Raw genomic sequence first — 17,809 nt, 5'->3', positions numbered from 1 at the left:
TGTTATGATAGCAATATATGAAAATATGACAATACTGTCACGTAAGAGACAATGATAAGATACATTGGTATTGAATGTTGGTGAGTCCGTACGCTTCTCTGAGAGTTACTGACATCATCAATACACAGTATGATAATTTGTCAGTATTATATCTTGAGATAACAATTCACTGCAAAATCAATAGCTAAATATGATAGAGCTAATGATAAATGATTGATAACTAATGCCAATGTACAGATAGGATACATGGATACATTATGACGTCTTTTGGTTACCTCATATATTGAGATGTGAGGTTCCAAATACTGTATTAGAAAAGTCTACCATTATAATATTATATACTTTCGATCACAGCGTGTGTGTGTGTGTGTGTGTGTGTGTGTGTGTGTGTGTGTGTGTGTGTGTGTGTGTGTGTGTGTAGCACTTGCATGGAATGAAGACTTTAAACAGCATATGGTGCAAGGCATTATGAGATTTAGCCAGTTAACAAGGTGACTCACCGAGCTGCTAATCTGCAAAATGTCCTGTAGATTTAGACAAGGAGGGCATCTTTGTACAACCCCAGACCCCCATTAAACACAAACACACACACTTTCGGCACAATTAAACACATACACATGGAGTGTGTGTGTTTAATTGCATTAAGTGCAAACTAATACCATCACAAAAAGAAAACATGTTACAATGAATGGAGTGAGATGCAAATGTTGGTGAACTGAAAACTCAACTCAATGTTATTTATTTATACACACAAGAGCTAACCCCTGTGGCAATGTGCCACTAGATCAGCTTTTTATTTTCCTTGGCCTCCATGACTTAGCATTTGCAATGAGCCTCTCAAACACAAAATGCCACATTTTACAGGGAGATTAGCACATAGTAGCTTTTATTGCTATGTTAGCATTGAGTCATGACGAACAGTCTAATTAACCCCGTGCACTACTCTGAGAGAATTTTCAAAAACTTTTTAAACCAATCAGCAGTTTGTGTTTCAACTCTTTCTACCTGTAGTGCATTGTATGTGTCCCCAATCGGACCGCCTACGTTTTGGTGCACTGTGAATAACCAAAGGGCGTTTTAACATTGTTCTGAGTTTCAGAGCAGTCTGAGTGAAGCAGTGCACTTAGAGTGTATTTCTAAAAATGCATTGTTATTTTAGCATTATCGGCTACTGAAGCTTGTCACACAAAGCTAACATTTGTTGGTAACTGCCATCAGAAAAGTATGCCACACGGTTCATTGGTCACACTGTTGGATATTTCTAAATGCACTATTTGATGAAACATTGAATTTGTTAGATTCAATTCATTCAATTCAATTCATGTTAGACATGTTAGATTAGCATCTGTTTGCTGTGTCAGCATTAGTAACTGCTAAGGTGAATCCATTCACCGTGTTAGTTTAGCATCATCACGGGTAACTAAACCTGTGAAAATTACAAAAAGGTGCAAAAAATTTCAATTAAGAGAGTTGAGAAAAAAATAAAACATGTATCACTAAACATTCATTTCGGGGCTACTAAAAACAAATAAAAGTAGGCATGTTGACAGTGCAGGGGGTATCTAGTTCTGTTTTAATTTTTTTTGTTAAAAAAAAACCTGTTTATTAGTGTAAAAGTTTATTATTAAAAAATTACAATCACTAATGCTAATCTAACATGGCAGTTAGAGGCCAGCAACTGCTGGCACATTAGTGCTGTTTTTAAATAAAAGAAAAGAGTTGTGATTTATAATCAGTAACATAACCTATGGAGGTTAACAAATGAGAAAGTTGATATGTCGAGACATTAGAGCAGGGGTTAATTAGTTTCTGTTTTTTTAAATAACATGGCACTGGTAGGATAGCATGGCAAACAGACAAAATAAAAGACAATGCGTAGAAGTAGCTTTACCTTTTTTAAAGCAAACAAGTGGCTAAATACAGGCAAAAATGAGGAAAAAGCTGATGGACCGATGCATTAGAGAACAGGTTATATCTTTCCGTTTTTTAATTAAATAAACTCAAGCTAAAATGGCAAAGCAGAGGGTCTTGCAGTCATATTTGGCCCACGTGCCTCAATTTGCGCACACATGCATTTTAAATATTAAATACGGTTTTATTTATTTAATTGGAGGGGTGCGTTAAACAAAAATTTTGACTTTTACATTTGGCAATGGTTTATTCAAGGAATAAAACAAAGGATCCTTGGTCTCAATCCGTCCCACCCCTTTCACATCAAGTTCATTACTAAAATAATTTTGTAATTAAAAATATTGCATAATGACAAAGTGTCTTGGTGCTTACCTTTCGGGAAGTCGTTGGGCTGGACCGCGCACAGGAAAGTGTGCACCATGTGAAACAGAATGCCGATTGGTCCTGGTTCGTAGTGGGCCACCGTCTCGTACACTCCGGCGGGCACATAGCCGAAGTCCAACTTGGCTGGCGGGGGTGGCAGCCTTCGTGGCTCCGGTTCTTGGAGCTCCCCGGAGCCCAGCAGCATGCAGAGAAGAACTAGAGTTCCGCTCTTAGCCATCATGAGTCCGCTCGAAGGCAGCGTGGACCTTCCGGGTGGTGGCTCAGGTGGACGGGCTGAGATAAGAAAAGGTGTCCGGGTAGCAAGCGCCGGCTACCGGCAATTGGGCATCGTTGTTCCCCCCGATGTGGTCTGCGTCTCCACGCCGGGAGATCCTCTCTCCGCCGTCTCCGCTCCGCTTCAAGTCCCCACTCAAGCACGCACTCGCAATGGGCAGCGCGCGCGCTGCCGGCCTAGCAGCATCCGTGCGTGCGTCGCGGGTGCGCGCGGCGACTGGAGGAAAGGGCACCACCTGTTGAAAAGAAAGGACACTGCACTAAATTTTTATTTGTCGAGTACTTAGTTAGAACCGATTCTATCCATCCATCCCATTATCTGTACCGCTTGTTCCCACGGGGTTCGTGATCGTGCTGGAACCTATCCAAGGATATATATATATCTACATATATATAGATATATATATATCTATATATAGATAGATAGATAGATAGATAGATAGATAGATAGATAGATAGATAGATAGATAGATAGATAGATAGATAGATAGATAGATAGATAGATAGATAGATAGATAGATATAGACATATATCTATAGATATTGATATATATCATAGTTACAGCTCACACACACAAATGCTGTACACCTTCCATAAAATGTCTGTGCGAGTTGAGATTGTATCACTTTGGAGGTTCCAGCGCATTTGACTGAAAGGACCTTGTCTTCAGGGGGCCCCTGACCTCAAGGGAGCAGACAATGATGTCATTGTGGCTCGTTGGCAGGTATTGGATGTCTATAGCTTCGCCTTGGGCTGAGAGTGATGCTCATGAGGAACACGGGAAAGCAGAACTGAAAGTTGGTCATTAGCACAAAAACATACTTTGTGGAATACACAAATGCTTTAAATCTGAATTGTCTAAAGTCTAGCCTTGGGGTCATTTGTGGACTCAAGAATGTTTTTAATGGTCCACCAATTTGTCACCAATAAAGTAATGTATATACTATATTTGTTTAAATGTTTGAACGTCCTTGCTTTAAACGATCTCGACGTGACCGTCCTCTCATAAGGAGCTTAGTGGTCATCTAATAAGTGTTAGCGTACAGTGTGACACACAAGTTCGTGGGCCAGACAGGTGAGGTCGTCTGGGGGGTGAATCTCAGCTTACTGGCACTTGTTGAAAATAAATGACACCGCAAAAAAGATCAAATTCGCAGGGTTTCTGTGTGAAAGAGGCAGGATAATTGCACAATATCTGTGCGAAAAACAGGCAGTATTTCTGCAAGGTCTCTATGCAAAAGTGGAGGTAGTTTTTGTAGTTTCTGTTTTAAAGTATAAAAAAGGCAATAATTTGGCAGGATCCCTGTGAAAGGTGTACATTTGACTATTTTGTAATTTGCCAGATAACTGATCAAATAAGTAAGAAATAGAATGTTTCTGTGTAGAACACGTCAGTTATGCACAATTCTAAAAAGGTGATACATTTTCAGGGTCTTGCTGGGTGTCTGTCAGTGAGGAAGTAATGATTTTACAATGTTGCCGTGTGAAAGGGGGAAACCCTGGAATTTATGTATGAAAAAAGTAAGCAATTTGCATCGTCTGTGTTGACGAGGAAGTATGAGTTTTGTTTGTGACAATGACAACATAAAAAACAAGGTGCTCATCATTCAATGCATGACAAAAACTATACAAAGAAAAACAAAAGATCAGGTGAAAACATATTGCTAAATTAGGGAAGTATTTTGTGTTTTATTGCAAACGGTATGCCAGGATCATAAAAGAAGCTGCGTTATAATCACATCACAGGCGGCACTTCCGCAAAAATATTTTATTTCATTATTATAATTACAACAAAGGCAGTAAACCATATAAACTTTCTCTTACGTACTCGCCCTCGCCGACATGGCGGGAAGTACCTTAAATAAAATTAAATAAATCAATAAATCACACCTGACATGTCACATCTTATATCTGAATAAAAGAGGATAATTCATATTTCTGCAGGGAACAAACAATAATTTCATTGCAATCAAAGTCAAATCTGAAAACATTCCAGATCAAAAGGCTTTCATTGTGAAAAGCCTTCTGACTACGACAAGGATGTAAACATGGCAGTGAAGGCTAAAAAAAAAAAGGCAACAAGCAAGTTTGCTCCATCAGTGCTAACACTAGATGGACAAAAGTATTGGGACAGCAGGCAGGACATCTACGTACATGGAGGATCAGAATTGGTCCAGCTATTTTGGTTCACTCTTCTGAAAATCGATTGCTCTTTTGTGATTTGACTACGAAGCAGAATCATTATTATCAAAAAGGGTGGGTGAAAAAGGCATTTTTATTTTGCAGAGTCTCTGCGTGAGGAAAAATATTGGGAGGTTTCTGCGTAAGAAAGAGAGTCTTTATGAAGTATCTGTGTTGGAAACTGACGTATTACATTACGTGTATATGAAACCAATTTTGCAGGTAATTTTCATGGTAATTTTTCAAGTCTCATGAAGGCTATTATTATTTTGCATGGTTTTTGTTTGTAGGATCTCTGTGTAAAAAAGGCTGCAATTTTGTAAAGTCTTTATGAAAAAGTGGTGGCCACTTTGCAGATGGTAACTGCATGGTCTTTGTATGAATCAGGCTAAAATTTTGTTTTCTTTGTTTGAGAAGTTGTAATTTTGAAAGAACTCCGTATGAGAGACAGCACTGAGCAAAATGTCAGCGACTAAGGCTCTGACTTTGCAAGTTGTCCGTATGAACGTGATGACAATTTAGCAAGAGGTGTGATTTTTTTTCAGGCTCTCTCTGAGATAATGTTTGCAATACTGCAAGATCAGTGTGGCAAAAAGGTAGTAATTGTGCAGGGTCTGAGTGAAATAAATTCCAAAGGTTCTCTGTGTAAAAGGGGCGGTTGTATTCAAAGGGATGAAAGTGGTCCTAATTTTTCTGTATCTGCGAGAATAAGGCTGTGATTTTTCAGGCTCGCTATATTAAAGTTGTGGTAATTTTGCAGGATTACCGTGTTAAAGAGGTAATCATTATGCAGGGTTTCTGTTTTAAAGAATGATGTATTTAGCGTGATCTCTGTGTGAAAGTGGCTACAGACATGCGAACTGAACTCAACTCCTTTCTCAAACGTTAGCTCATCTTTGAATTTGAATCAAGAAAAAGCAACATAGGCTTTACAATTGTAAATCATAAAACCAAAAGAACAAGCGCAACATTGTCTTGGTCTTGAGGAAGTTGTAATCCCCATTTTGTGCAGCATTGTGACAATCAGGACGGGAATCCTTTCTCATGGAGTGAGAGTCCCCACTACACCTTTTGTGTAGGCTTCAGCTGTGCTCTTCTGTACCTTTAAAGATTCGTTCAGATCCAGCTTCCCTGCATACTGATTATCAGCACGCTTAATCTTCCTGTCATGAAACGTCTCAAAGCGACAGGAAATGCGCCTCCGGTAACTTACTCGTGTCTTTTCCCTCAGTCTATGCGGTTGCCACAGATTGTGAAGCGGTCAATCTCCAGAAGGTCCTTTTTAGGAGCCTTGGGTCTAACCTCGGGCTCATGCTCTTGCTCCACCTTGGGGGGCAAGGGAGCAGGCTGCAGGGGTTCGAGTACAGGAGGCAGCTGGCCAAGAGGAGGGGGAGGTGGCGATGCAGGCGCTGAGGCCGAAAAGTCGCCAGAAGGTGGAGGAAAGTCCCACCTTGGTGCTGGCTGAGTGGTCACTGAAGAAGAGGAGGGTGAGGAGGAAAGACGGACGGAGGGCAGTTTTGAGTTCGACTTTGTGTCATCTGTGGAGAACAAGACGAAAACATAATGTTGGGGTTCCCCTTGATATGGAAAATAGCACAGCACACTAAAACCACTATAGAATAAAAATTTTATGGATCAAGACTACGTATGGCGGTGCGGTAGAGCGCTGGTTAACAGATGAGTTAAAAACAACAAAAGACAGGCACTTGAATATAATTGTGCGGTGGTGTGGCACTTAAGTAACCAAGAGGTTGAAAGTGAGGTGAACATGGTAGCTGACGTTGTGGTTTTAAACTCCAGCTGAAAGATGTGGCGTCTTGTCGCTTTTGTGACTCTATGAAACGCTGACTGGAAATGACACGCCATCAGGATCTTTCGTCAATTCAAAGCTCCCATTGAGAAGTGTGGGTGGGACCACGCGGGGAGGTGAGAACTGAGGGGATTTGACTGCAAATGACAACGAGATGGCACCACCTCCAGGAAAACGTGACTGGCGGTGTTTGGCCGCTGAAAGCAACAATGGCCCCAAACTGCACCATTTGTGCAGTCATACAAGAAGAAAAGCAAGTGTTAGTGGGCGTCCGCCACAGTTTGTTGTCATGGAAGCGATGAAATGACATTTAACGCTTGGTCTCGTGTTGACGTGGGCCACTGTGCTGAAGAGCTGGTCATTTAGTAGAAATTTCCGATGAAAGGGGTTGTCATTTGAAAGGATGACCTTGTGGAATAGGTTTTAGTTTCATATGGTCTCTGTGTAAAAGTGGCAGCCATTTTGGGGGACCTGTGTCAGTGTGGTGGTTAATTTTCAGGATGCTTTGAAATGTCTCTGTGTAATTCTTTCTGGCGTTGCCGCGTGAAAGAGGCGGTCATTTTACCAAATCTCTGTATGAAAGTCACGGCAAGTTTATTGGATCTCAGCGAGAAAAGTGGCAGTTTGACACAATCCCTGCACGAAAGAGATTATCATATTCTGGAATTTTTACATGATTACGGCATGAAAGAGTTACAGTAGTTATATCACAGTTTGCTCTGGGGTAAATCGCATCAGTGATAAATGCATTATGGAGAAGAAAAAAACAGCGCTGTGTATAGAGGTGGCTATTTTTCAAGATCTATGCGGCAATCATTTTACTGGACCTCTGTGACCTTTTAAATGTTGTTAGTCACCTGAATGTTGATAGTTACTTAAATGCTGTACAGAAGCTGAGATCAACCGGAGTCAAATTCCTTGTTTGGCATGCACAAACTTGGCCAATAAAGTTGATTCTGATTGCACACAGACCATTCTAAAATGACAGTCTCTCATTTTAGAAGGGTCTGTTTGAAAGAGGCTACAGATGCATGAAGCCAATGATTTCCAGGGCTGTATTACCTGAGGGTGTCGTGGTCGTAACGTGGTCGGCCTTCTTGTTGGGAGTCTTGGCTGAGGAGGACGAAGCCGCAGCACGTGGCTTCTCGAATAATTTGCCCTCCATGTTGGCCCTCTTGACGTACACGCATGATTTGCCCAGCAGCACAATGCTGTTCAGAACTTTCAGTGTGACCAGTCTGCGGAGAAAGAAAGGTTTATTTTATAGGAACTCTGTGTGAAAGATGCAAACATTTCACAGGTGTCTCAAGGCAAAGGACATCATTCAACAGGATCATTTGTAAAAAAACAATCAACTTGCAGGGTCCGGTGAATGAGGTCGATAGTTTTGCAAAGTATCTGTGTGAAAGTGGCTGTAATTCGACAGGGTCTATTAATATGTTAACATACTAGACACATTCTCAGTTTGTTGTTTATGTGTCATGTAACGTTAGCATACCGTACAATTATTCAGCCTGTTGTTGCCTCTATTCTATTTTTATTTTAAATTGCCTTTCAAGATCACATGTCTATTCTTGGTGTTGGATTTTGTCAAATAAATTTCCCCCAAAAATGCGACATACTCCAGTGCAACTTATATATGTCTTTTCCTTCTTTATTATGCATTTTATGGCTGGTGTACTCCAGAGCAATTGATAATCCAGAAAATACGGTAATTCATTTAATTATCCATGGAAAAAGGGGGACCATTTGACAGGATTTCTGTGTTAAAGAGGTAGAAATTCTGAAGGGTCTCTGCAATAGAGACACATTTGCAGAGTCTCTATGGAAAAGGCCACAGGTGTGGCGCTTTGTGTAAAACACACTGTAGTTTTCATACCATTTAAACAAATCAAATTTGGGGAGTTTCCCTTCGTTTCAAAGTGAATGAGTAACAAATAAATATTGGTGGTGATGACTCAAATTAAGATTATTTAGCCTTCAGTGAATCAAAGGTTTGTGCCGTTTTCCCTTTGTCTAACGTGTACTAAAACATGTAGTGCACCACATCGGTCAGTAGGTGGGGGACACCCTGAACTGGTTGCCAGCCAATCGCAGGGCACACAGAGACAATCAACCATCTGCACTCACACCAACACCTAATTGGGAATGTTCAAATCGGCCTACCATACAAGGTTTTGGAATGTAGGACAAAGCCGGAGTAATTGGAACCCACGGAGGCATGGGGGGAACATGCAAACACCACACAGGAAGGATTGAACTGGCAACCTCTGCACTGTGAGGCAGATGTGCTAACCACTGCCTCACCGTGCCGCCCCATTTCAAAATCAGGTAACCGAAATATATTGGTTCTTAGTATGAAGCTAAACGCTATTTTGGAGGTCTTGAACACATGTTCAGTGGTGTGTATTACTCCTACAGGTTCCATTGTGATACATTTGTGGTCCAAGTGTGCCATCATCAGGGCTAAACGGAGCGTTGCTGATGACGGGCAGACAAAATTAGGTCTGCGGAGCTGCTGCTACTGCTGCTGCATGTGATGAGGTGTTAAATGCGAGCGCATGTCAGTATGGCTGAACTGTTGCCAGGGCACGGCAGTGTGTTCCAGCAAGGGCTATTTTTAAACCACTGAGATGCCAGCCGAGATGACAACATGGTACTGTTCACCCCGAAGGGGAAACTCTTCAATGGCGCCGGCCCGATGGGATATGGCGAATGAGCACAGGGAGAACGCGAGGACAAAATGTTGATGCGTGTTTAACTGTGTAGTCTGTGAGAATATTTGAGTCAGTTTGATGACATACATAAGTGTGCTATGATTAAAAATAGATGCAGATACAAAATATGTCAATGGGCATGCAAAAGCTTCTACTGCATACCGGGAAAAAAAAACAGCTCTCTGAGAAAGAGGCGGTCACTGTGGAAAGAGGCGGTAATTTTCAAGATCTCTGAGATGGGGTAATTTTGCAGAGTCTGCATGAAAGGCGTAGTAATTTTGTTTTTAATCTTAAATGTGAGTAAACCAGGCGGCCTTTTTACAGGCTTTTTGTGTTAAAGTGACTAATTTTGCGGGATCTGTTTGAGAGGCAGTGATTTCACAGGGTCTCGGTGTGAAGGACGTGGTAATTTTGGGGGATTTCAGTGAAAGAGGTGTTCATTTCCCAGTCGCTGTATGAAAGAAGCTTTAAGGGCTCTCCAAGTACAAGAGGCGCTACGTGTGTGAGAGGAGTGTCAATTTTCAGGATAACAGCGTGAAAGAAGTGGAAATGTCATTGGTTTTAAGAAAGACATGGTAATATTGACACTGTAAGAAAAGTGGAATTTTATAGGACTTCAGTGTGAAACAGGTGTTAATCTTAAAGTGTCTCTGTAAATAAGGTGGTACTATGTGAAAGGGACAGTAATTTTGTAGCATGTCTGTGTGGAAGAGATGATACTCATGCCTGTTCTCTGTGTGAAAGAGGTGCTTCCGTTTGAAGTGAAAGGTCCTTTTGCCGGATATCAATGTGACAGCGGTGGTCATTTTGCAGGTTCTTGGCGTGAAAGAGTTGATACTCTTGTATGGAAGCACAGTATTGAAAGAGGTGATACCGTGTGAAGCTGGCGATAATTTTGCAGGATCTTAGTGTAAAACGTGCTGTGTAAAAAAGGTGGTAATTGTACAGAATGTCTGTGTGAATGTTGTGTAATTTTTGTGTCATTTTGCAGGACCTGTGTAAGATTTTATAATTTTACAGGGTTACTGTGTGAAAAACTTTGATTGAAAGATGTATTTTTATCTTAACCAAAAACAAAAAAAAACTCATTTTAGAATTGTTTTAAGCTTTCCAAGCATCTTAAAGCTGTGCTAAATTGCACACTTGCAATAAGAACAGGTTTAGTAATAGTGTGCTCCGAGAATACTAGGCGCTTAAAACAAGTGCATCAACTTCAGACCATTATTGCTTCAGAGAGACAACACACATTAAAGATAATTGGATCTTACCCGAGATAAAAGAGGAGCACACACGTGTATGACAGGGCTCCTTGCACCTTTACTGAACTCATGACCACCCGGATAAGCTGTCCAAACACAGAATACAAGGTGTTGACATAGAGTATTTGCAGGTCAACAGCATTTAGAAGGTGCGGCGTCTTACCAGTACGGCCAAAGGCAGCGGGATGAAGCCCATCCGGCGGGCCACCGAGTCACTGTAGTCCGTGTAAGCCTAACATAGAAAATACTTCATGTCAACAGATTGGGGGCGTGGTCGGAAGAAGTCGTTGCTTACGTTCTTCTGTCGACTGCTGACGAGATCAAAAGCTAAGCTGGCTCTGTATTCACTGTAAACCTGTCAGACAACAGAAGAAGACGTCAGAGGAGGGAGACTTATCAAAAAATAAATAAAATACAGTCCTTACATCTGCCGTGATGTCATTGAACTTGGTGATGAAAGCATGTTTGATGGCGTCAACCGCCACTTCGGAAGTGAGGACCATGAAGACGTCGGGGAACAACACCCACAGGTGCTCTGCAGCAAAAGAAACAAGCGCAATCACTTCATCGGATTGATTAGAAAGTGAATTGCTTGTAAATGTTTCTGTATTTTTTGTATTGCCTTTTTTGTGTGATTTGGTTTTTTGCCATTTACATTTTCATCCCAGTTTTCAGACATCCTATTATTTTTTTGTACAAAAAAACATGACTTAGCCATTCATGTCCCAGAATCAATGCACATTTAGCTAATTCATCTTCCTTGCGCTATGACGACAAGGCACCAAGACAATAACTCTCCCGGTGTGATCGGCAAATCCGGTCAAAAATCAAACCTTCAAAATGAAAGTATTCAATATAACAACCGTTTCACCACACAAAGGCAGTAATTTTAAGAAATCTTAGCATGAAAGAGATTGCAAAATTAATTTTACGGGCTCTCCATGTGATAAAAGTGGCAATTTTGCTTGATTTTTTTGAGTTTAATGTTCATCCACGATTTAAATATTAGAAACACCCCAGTATGATGCAGTGCATCACAAAGTAGTTTTAGTATAAACTTAAATTTACATGCATGCATCTACTATAACACTTTAAACCTTACTTCACAAGTGTAATGTCTCTACTAATGGAAAACCTTTCCTAGTAGAAGACATTGTTAATAAGTCTTCAAGGGATGTTCACACCGCACTACAAAGAAACTCCAGTAGTAATGTAGTTTAATAATAAGCTTCATGCCCATTTTCACAACGAAACATTTGACTAACAACACGAAATATGCTTTGAGGCTCATTCTGAGAAAATCTTGTTACTAGCTCATCACAAGCAAGTATTCAGGAAAGCAACAGTGACTGATGGAAAAGGGGCTGAAATGAGCGCGGCGGTGTCACAGTTTGCTTGACAGGCTGCGTCTGTCAGTCAGCGCCCACGCGTTTGCCTTCAGGGGCGTCTCGGAGAGATGACGCTTGTCACGGAGTTGTCAATCGGGCTGTCACGCTGTGCCCGCTCAAGAGGACTCCCCCTGGAGAGTAAAACTGCTCACGGCGCAGCAGGATTGTTCCAACTGTCCAGCCATTTGCTGACTGCGTATGACTTCTCTGTAATATTTCATGCATGTGCGTGCTTGTGTCTAAATGCTAGAATGAGGTCAAGGTTAAAAAAAAAAAAAAAAAAAAGGTGCAAATTTGGAATGGATCTTGCGTGACGATTCTTCAACATGGTTAGAAGGGCTGAGGATCAAGCCCACAATATTCAGGTTGGGAGATGACCACGCTACCAAGTGAGCATCCACTTCCCCTTTGAAAATGACAATGAGGTATACTTGGATAAGCCCCACCCTAACTACAGTTTTCAAAATAATTACCCAGATTCCATGAGAACTGCTCCATATTCCTCAGACACACGATGAGCATGAGAACATAGCTGGTGAAGCGCTCTTTGATATCTGGAAGACAAAACAAATGACATGTGAAAACACGACGACAAGTGCTGCTAAATTCTAACAACGTGCCATATCAAGCTCATCAAACAAAATGTGATTTGTTTACTTTTGCCTTTTTTGAGCACAAGCTCGTTTTACACAAGGATAAATAATATAACGAGGTTATTTTAGAACGTATATTAACTTTTATCTGTTCACTCTTGATAAAATGCTAAAACACATCTTACCACTGTTGGACATTTGGAACAGGTTATTCTTTTCAAATTTCTTGAAAACGCTGCCTTTGATCTCCACGAACTGTGAAATGAGAAGCAGTTTCATTCGTTTTGCTCTACTCAAGAGTCATCATACAAAATCCCCGTGTACTTTTGTCTTGCCCAATGACTTGAGTGTGTGAGTGTGTGTGTGTGTGTGTGTGTGTGTGTGTGTGTCTGTGTACTAACGTTACTGGACATCATGATGGTGAGCAGAGACTTGTTATGCGAGTTGAAGGCGACGTTTAGCGTGGAGGCTTGGACCATGATAAGAATGGCGTGGAGGACTTTGGTATGTGATGCTCAAGAAAACAAGTTCAGCAATGAAAGACATAACAAAAAATGCAATAGTAAATGACTGTGTAGTCCTTTAAAAAGTATCTGTATCCACGTGAGGGAATCGAAATATTTCTCCCCTCCAAATGGTCCCCTAGCCTACACCCAAAATGCAAGAGAACGTGGAAGGATACAAACATAAAAAACAGCCATGAGGAAGTGAGGGATGACTCCGATACTGTCCCTCTTGCGCTCTTTAGGCTCTGTGGCTGTCCAGTACAAAGCGTCCAGGATGTCTTGGCCGAAGGAGGAGAAGAGGCGATCTGCCACCTGTTGTCACGGGTGAGGAAACAACGGAAATAGATCAGCTTTCGTCCAAGGTCAAATTGTCACCAAACTTATAACCAGGATAGAATTGTTAACTGTCACAATACAAAAACAAAGCTGACCACAATAAAACGCAAAAACAACAAGTTTACCTGAATATAAATAAGTCTTCATGACTCATGGCCCATCATTTATCAAAACCACGTGGCGACCAATAGTATTGATTGGTGAATGAATAGGAAATGAACCAACTTTGAGAGGTTTAGCCCTAATGCCTGCAAAACTGAAATGCTGATGATTTTCTCTCAATTGAATCACAAATGTACTTTACTCAAATCTTTGCCTGTTTAATTGAACTCAAATTGTGTGCATTTACTGTTTTGTGAATAACACAGCTCATCATACCTCCAGCATGTTGTAGATGAGGTAGAGTTTGATGACGGACTGCCCTCTGATCAGGTGGTACATCATGGCGTAGTCCACGTAGTGCATCATGAAGAAGCACAGCACCAGGATGAGTCCTTTCAAAATGTCACACACCTGCGCCGGCTGCAGCAGCCTTGATCCACTGTAGAAGAACACAATCACTTCATTGACTTACACTAGATACTACACAATACATCCAGCATATATTCCACTATTCCATGAAGTCCTGCATGCCAGAAATCAAGATACAAACTACTAAACATGCATTATTGAATAAGACACATTTTGCAAGCCCAGTGTGAAGATGGCTGCTTACATTTCCAGTGCTTATGGATCAAAAATGCAACTTTGCAAAGTAGCATTAAGGTGCTGTGACAAATATAGCCCAAGGACTTAAGCGACATCACAGGTGAGTAGAAATCCAGCATATCAAAGGCCAAGGTGTTTGTTGGCGGCATCTGTGTGTAAAAGATGCACTCTTTGAATGACGGATTATGATTTAAAAAAAAAAAAAAATCACTGACACGCTCATACTATATGTGATAATATTTGCAAAAGAGACAGCCTTGGTATGTCACCCGTGGCGATTCGTTAAGATTTACGTAAGTTTTGAGCATAGGGCCTCCCACTACACATTATTAATACTGCCTGACTCAATCCTGTCCTGCTTGCTACTCATCAGATCACTTCCTCACAGGGTGTATGGAGCACATATAGATCTAAAAGGGACGAAGACTCGCAAATGCCATGCTGCTCTTATTTCTAGGGCAAACAAGTTGTGACTAAAACAACAGCACCTCTTGCTGGTTGTAGCCAAGTAGTGCACGCTATTGATCGTCCTTGTTTTTCTTTCGTACATACAAGCAGCATGTTTGTTGTGTTTGAGCAAACACGGAGAATGAACATGCACACTCGGCAAATCTCCGCTGACCTGGTTGAAAGCAATACCCACGGTGAAAGAGGAACAAACCACTAAGGTGTTGCTAAGTGGAGCATGATGATGAGCAGCTGAACATCTAAAGGACAAGTCTAAAGGACACGATGGAGATGAGGATGCAGGTAGAGAGATGATTGGTAGGCACTGGCGAGTGAACATGAATAAAGCCGGAGGGAGCATACCTGCTTCTTCTGCAGTAGGGGCATGTGCGTGCCCTACAGTAAGAAAGGGAGGAGGACGGAGACAAACATGGAGTACTTGCTATAAGATTTACTGATTAAATAAAAAAAAAAGTTATGTAATAGCACATGTGTACCTATAGTTCATGTAATATTTTTATAATAATGATAAGAAATTGTATAAATAATAATATTGGTTTTTTAAAAAAAATGAAGTCAAGTAAAGATAGTTTTCTAAAAAAGTTATTCAGACAGACAGATTTTTTGTTAATGTTTGGGGTTGCACTGACACTTTCAATAAATCAATAAAAATGGGGTGTCCGGACACGCAGTTCAGAGGGTGTGGGTTTGATTCCTCCTCCAGCCCTCCCTGTGTGGTGTTTGCATATTCTCCCCGTGCATACGCAAGTTTTCTCCAGGTACTCCGGTTTCTTCCCACATTCCAAAAACATGGCTGGTAAGCTGATTGAGCACTCCAAATATCCCCTAGGTGTGAGTGCGACAGTGAATGGTTGTTCGTCTCTGTGTGCCCTGCGATTGGCTGGCAACCAGTTCAGGATGTATGTAAAATTTAGCTATTTGTTGTTTTTATTTTTGAACAAATGTTTCAGTCAGTGATTATTTTTATTAGTTCTTTGTAATTTATCGTGGCGTTCAAGGAAGTGCATTTGCATCAAGATAATTACACGAAGAGGACCTAAAAACGTTTCATTGCTGTTTTGGTTCTACCGTGAAGCCAACAGCAGTTTCAGCTCTGTTTTAGTTCTACCGTGAAGGCAGAGCGACAATATGAACCTGTTAGCGTGCGTGTGTGATGTTTCTGACCTGAAGCCAAAGCAGGGCAGAGTGAGGAGGCGGAGCACAGCGAGCAGCACCCTGAGGGGTAGCAGTGTGAACACGTACAGGAAGGCGTCCACGCACAGGAAGAAACCAAAGATCATCAACTGTGGAAAAAAAAAACGACGAGAACAACAATTGAGAATGAGTGACAACACAGATACAAGTAAAGCAACAATCTAAACAACATACCTCTACATGTGCCCTTGCTAAAAAAGTCATTTTCTCCTCACTTTGGTGCTGTGCGTTAATGGCGTCTTAAAAGTAAAACAACATTGCAGTGTTCGAATTGAGGGAGCTGTGAGCCTAGTGGACCCTGGTGGGAGGGTTTCCTCTTATTGGTGGAGCTCGTGTGAATTTTCATGGAGCAAATAGTAAATATTTTTACAGAAACACTCTAGGAAGAGAAATAAATGAATGTGTGAGTCAAGCTGTTCGACACAGTGAATGTACAAGAGATCTTCTATGTTTGCACAAATTCCTCTCCTGCCTTCCTGCAGTTGGAACTACACTCAAAACCGCCATCTGGTGGCTCAGGACAGAAACAGCAAAAAAGTTGAAACTACAGCTGGTCTCATTTTTCCACATGGATTTTCTACCCATCAACAATGACAATAACATATAAAGAGTTGCCCTGAAATGTCAATGCCTTGACTTACAAGTTTTTTAAGATATGATCAGAAATTGGAGATACAAGTGTGCTTTGGACCTGCGCTGTCAGATTGGCAGAATCCATCCAATACCTTTTCCAACTCCTTGGGGATGCGCATGCACGTGTACACCCTCTCTCGACGTTCGGTGTACTTGGCTTCGTTGTGCTCCAGGAAGTAGCCTCGGGTCAGCTCCGTGCAGATAAAGCGGGTCAGCGACGAATCTGGAATAATGCAATGAACACAGGTGGCATTGTCATGTCTGCTGCCGTGACAATAGCTATTCACAAACATAAGGCATGTCACAATGACCGTGTTAGAGGGTATTATGATTCTGGCTACCATGACATGTGGAACTCTTCTACGATTGAGTGGATTCACATTTGACTTGTATGAAATACCATTCATGCCCACAATCTTCCCTGTGTGGAGTTTGCATGCTCTCCCTGAGCCTGTGTGGGTTTTCCCCAGGAACTCATGTCATCTGCTAAAGTTTTCACAAAGCAGAGATCCTTGATGAATGAAAACCATTATTTGGCGTTTAACCTTGAACCCCCTTGGGAGTAAATGCAATAGAGCACTTGACTGAGACTCTAAGAGGCACAAATCGTCTTCGACTTAACATGTTTATATGTAAATAATGGCCACCTTTGGGATCCTTTCGAAGCAATGTACTTAATAAAACACCTTTTTGAGTGACACTTCACGTGTTTACACTAAGGCAATAGGAGAAGCAGAATAAAATCATCATACATACATCCCATTCATCCTATTTTCTCAATTGCTCTGCATTAGGCAACTGACGTAAGGCTTGCTTGTGTCTCCCAGGAGTACAGGCAACGAAAATAAACTCGGTTTCATGGTGCGTTTATAAATTACCTTAAAAGTTACTATTTATTAATCAATTCGGCTGATCAAATTTGATAGTCTTTGACAACTTTGCTCATTTAACTTGCAAAACGTTTAAGGAGTATGATCATATGTGAAATGTTAAAGTTTTAGTGTCACAGTTGAAAACAAAATAATGGGGGGGGGGGATGTTTACCTGCCGAGTGGTCCCTTCGCTCGCGCCTGATGTCAGCGCTAATGTCGTAAAAGCCCAGCGTCTCGGGCAGGGGTGAAGAAATAATGCCTTTTCCCGACTTGTTTGCATCCTGCCACACATGCGTCTGTTGTTTGTTTTTGCGATCGGAGTCCGATTCTTTTTCTTTCTCGTCTGACAACTCTGTCCCCGTCGTGTCGGCCATTTTTCCCCGTCAGTCAGACTTTTCTATGTCGCGTAGTTTTGACGTCACGACACCAGCGTCGACCAAGGTAAATACGTGAGGTAATACATAAAAACTTGATGACATGACGTATTTATCTAAGCGAGTTGTTTTTATAATTTATGTTTTTATTATAAGGCAAATATGTGTTTTATTGTAGTTTTTACCCTTTATTTCTTTAAAT

General features: G+C 41.3%; 2 protein-coding genes across 14 annotated transcripts in view; both read right to left on the bottom strand.

Annotated features, from left to right (window-relative positions):
- The window catches only part of prom1a (prominin 1a), a 36,243-nt gene extending 33,407 nt beyond the window's left edge, over positions 1-2,836 (bottom strand). For 3 of the 13 annotated variants that reach the window (XM_088362379.1, XM_088362685.1, XM_088362621.1), the window contains exon 1: positions 2,284-2,835. In XM_088362379.1, the coding sequence (XP_088218505.1) occupies positions 2,284-2,515 (232 nt within the window). In that variant the 5' untranslated portion in view covers positions 2,516-2,835. Of the gene's footprint in view, positions 1-2,283 lie in introns of all 13 variants that reach the window. The other 10 variants (XM_088361797.1, XM_088362770.1, XM_088362065.1 and 7 more) reach the window with 7 other exon arrangements.
- A 1,467-nt stretch (positions 2,837-4,303) lies between these two features.
- Positions 4,304-17,649, bottom strand: tapt1a (transmembrane anterior posterior transformation 1a). Its single transcript, XM_088387533.1, has 14 exons — positions 17,406-17,649; positions 16,454-16,584; positions 15,699-15,817; positions 13,737-13,899; positions 13,199-13,334; positions 12,918-13,015; positions 12,702-12,771; positions 12,397-12,477; positions 10,961-11,070; positions 10,831-10,890; positions 10,699-10,767; positions 10,545-10,621; positions 7,622-7,797; positions 4,304-6,287 (listed from the first exon to the last, which is right to left on the bottom strand). Exons 1-14 carry the CDS (start codon positions 17,605-17,607, stop codon positions 5,977-5,979), a joined length of 1,803 nt encoding a protein of 600 aa, XP_088243659.1. The 5' UTR covers positions 17,608-17,649; the 3' UTR covers positions 4,304-5,976.
- Between the last annotated feature and the right edge of the window lie 160 nt (positions 17,650-17,809).

Source organism: Syngnathus floridae, chromosome 1 (assembly GCF_059516105.1).
Source record: "Syngnathus floridae isolate MCC-2025c chromosome 1, RoL_Sflo_1.0, whole genome shotgun sequence".
NCBI lineage: Eukaryota > Metazoa > Chordata > Actinopteri > Syngnathiformes > Syngnathidae > Syngnathus > Syngnathus floridae.
Note: the sequence above shows the minus strand (reverse complement) of the source record. Positions and strands in the feature narration are given on the sequence as shown.

What these genes read in the sequence shown, in the direction of transcription:
- tapt1a (XM_088387533.1), bottom strand. Translation starts at nt 17,607, where the DNA reads ATGGCCGACACGACGGGGACAGAGTTGTCAGACGAGAAAGAAAAAGAA. An exon ending in TCATCTACAACATGCTGGAG is followed by an intron (nt 13,335 to 13,736) that starts GTATGATGAGCT and finishes CCGTGACAACAG; the next exon opens with GTGGCAGATCGCCTCTTCTC. An exon ending in GTTCCAAATGTCCAACAGTG is followed by an intron (nt 12,478 to 12,701) that starts GTAAGATGTGTT and finishes TTTGTCTTCCAG; the next exon opens with ATATCAAAGAGCGCTTCACC.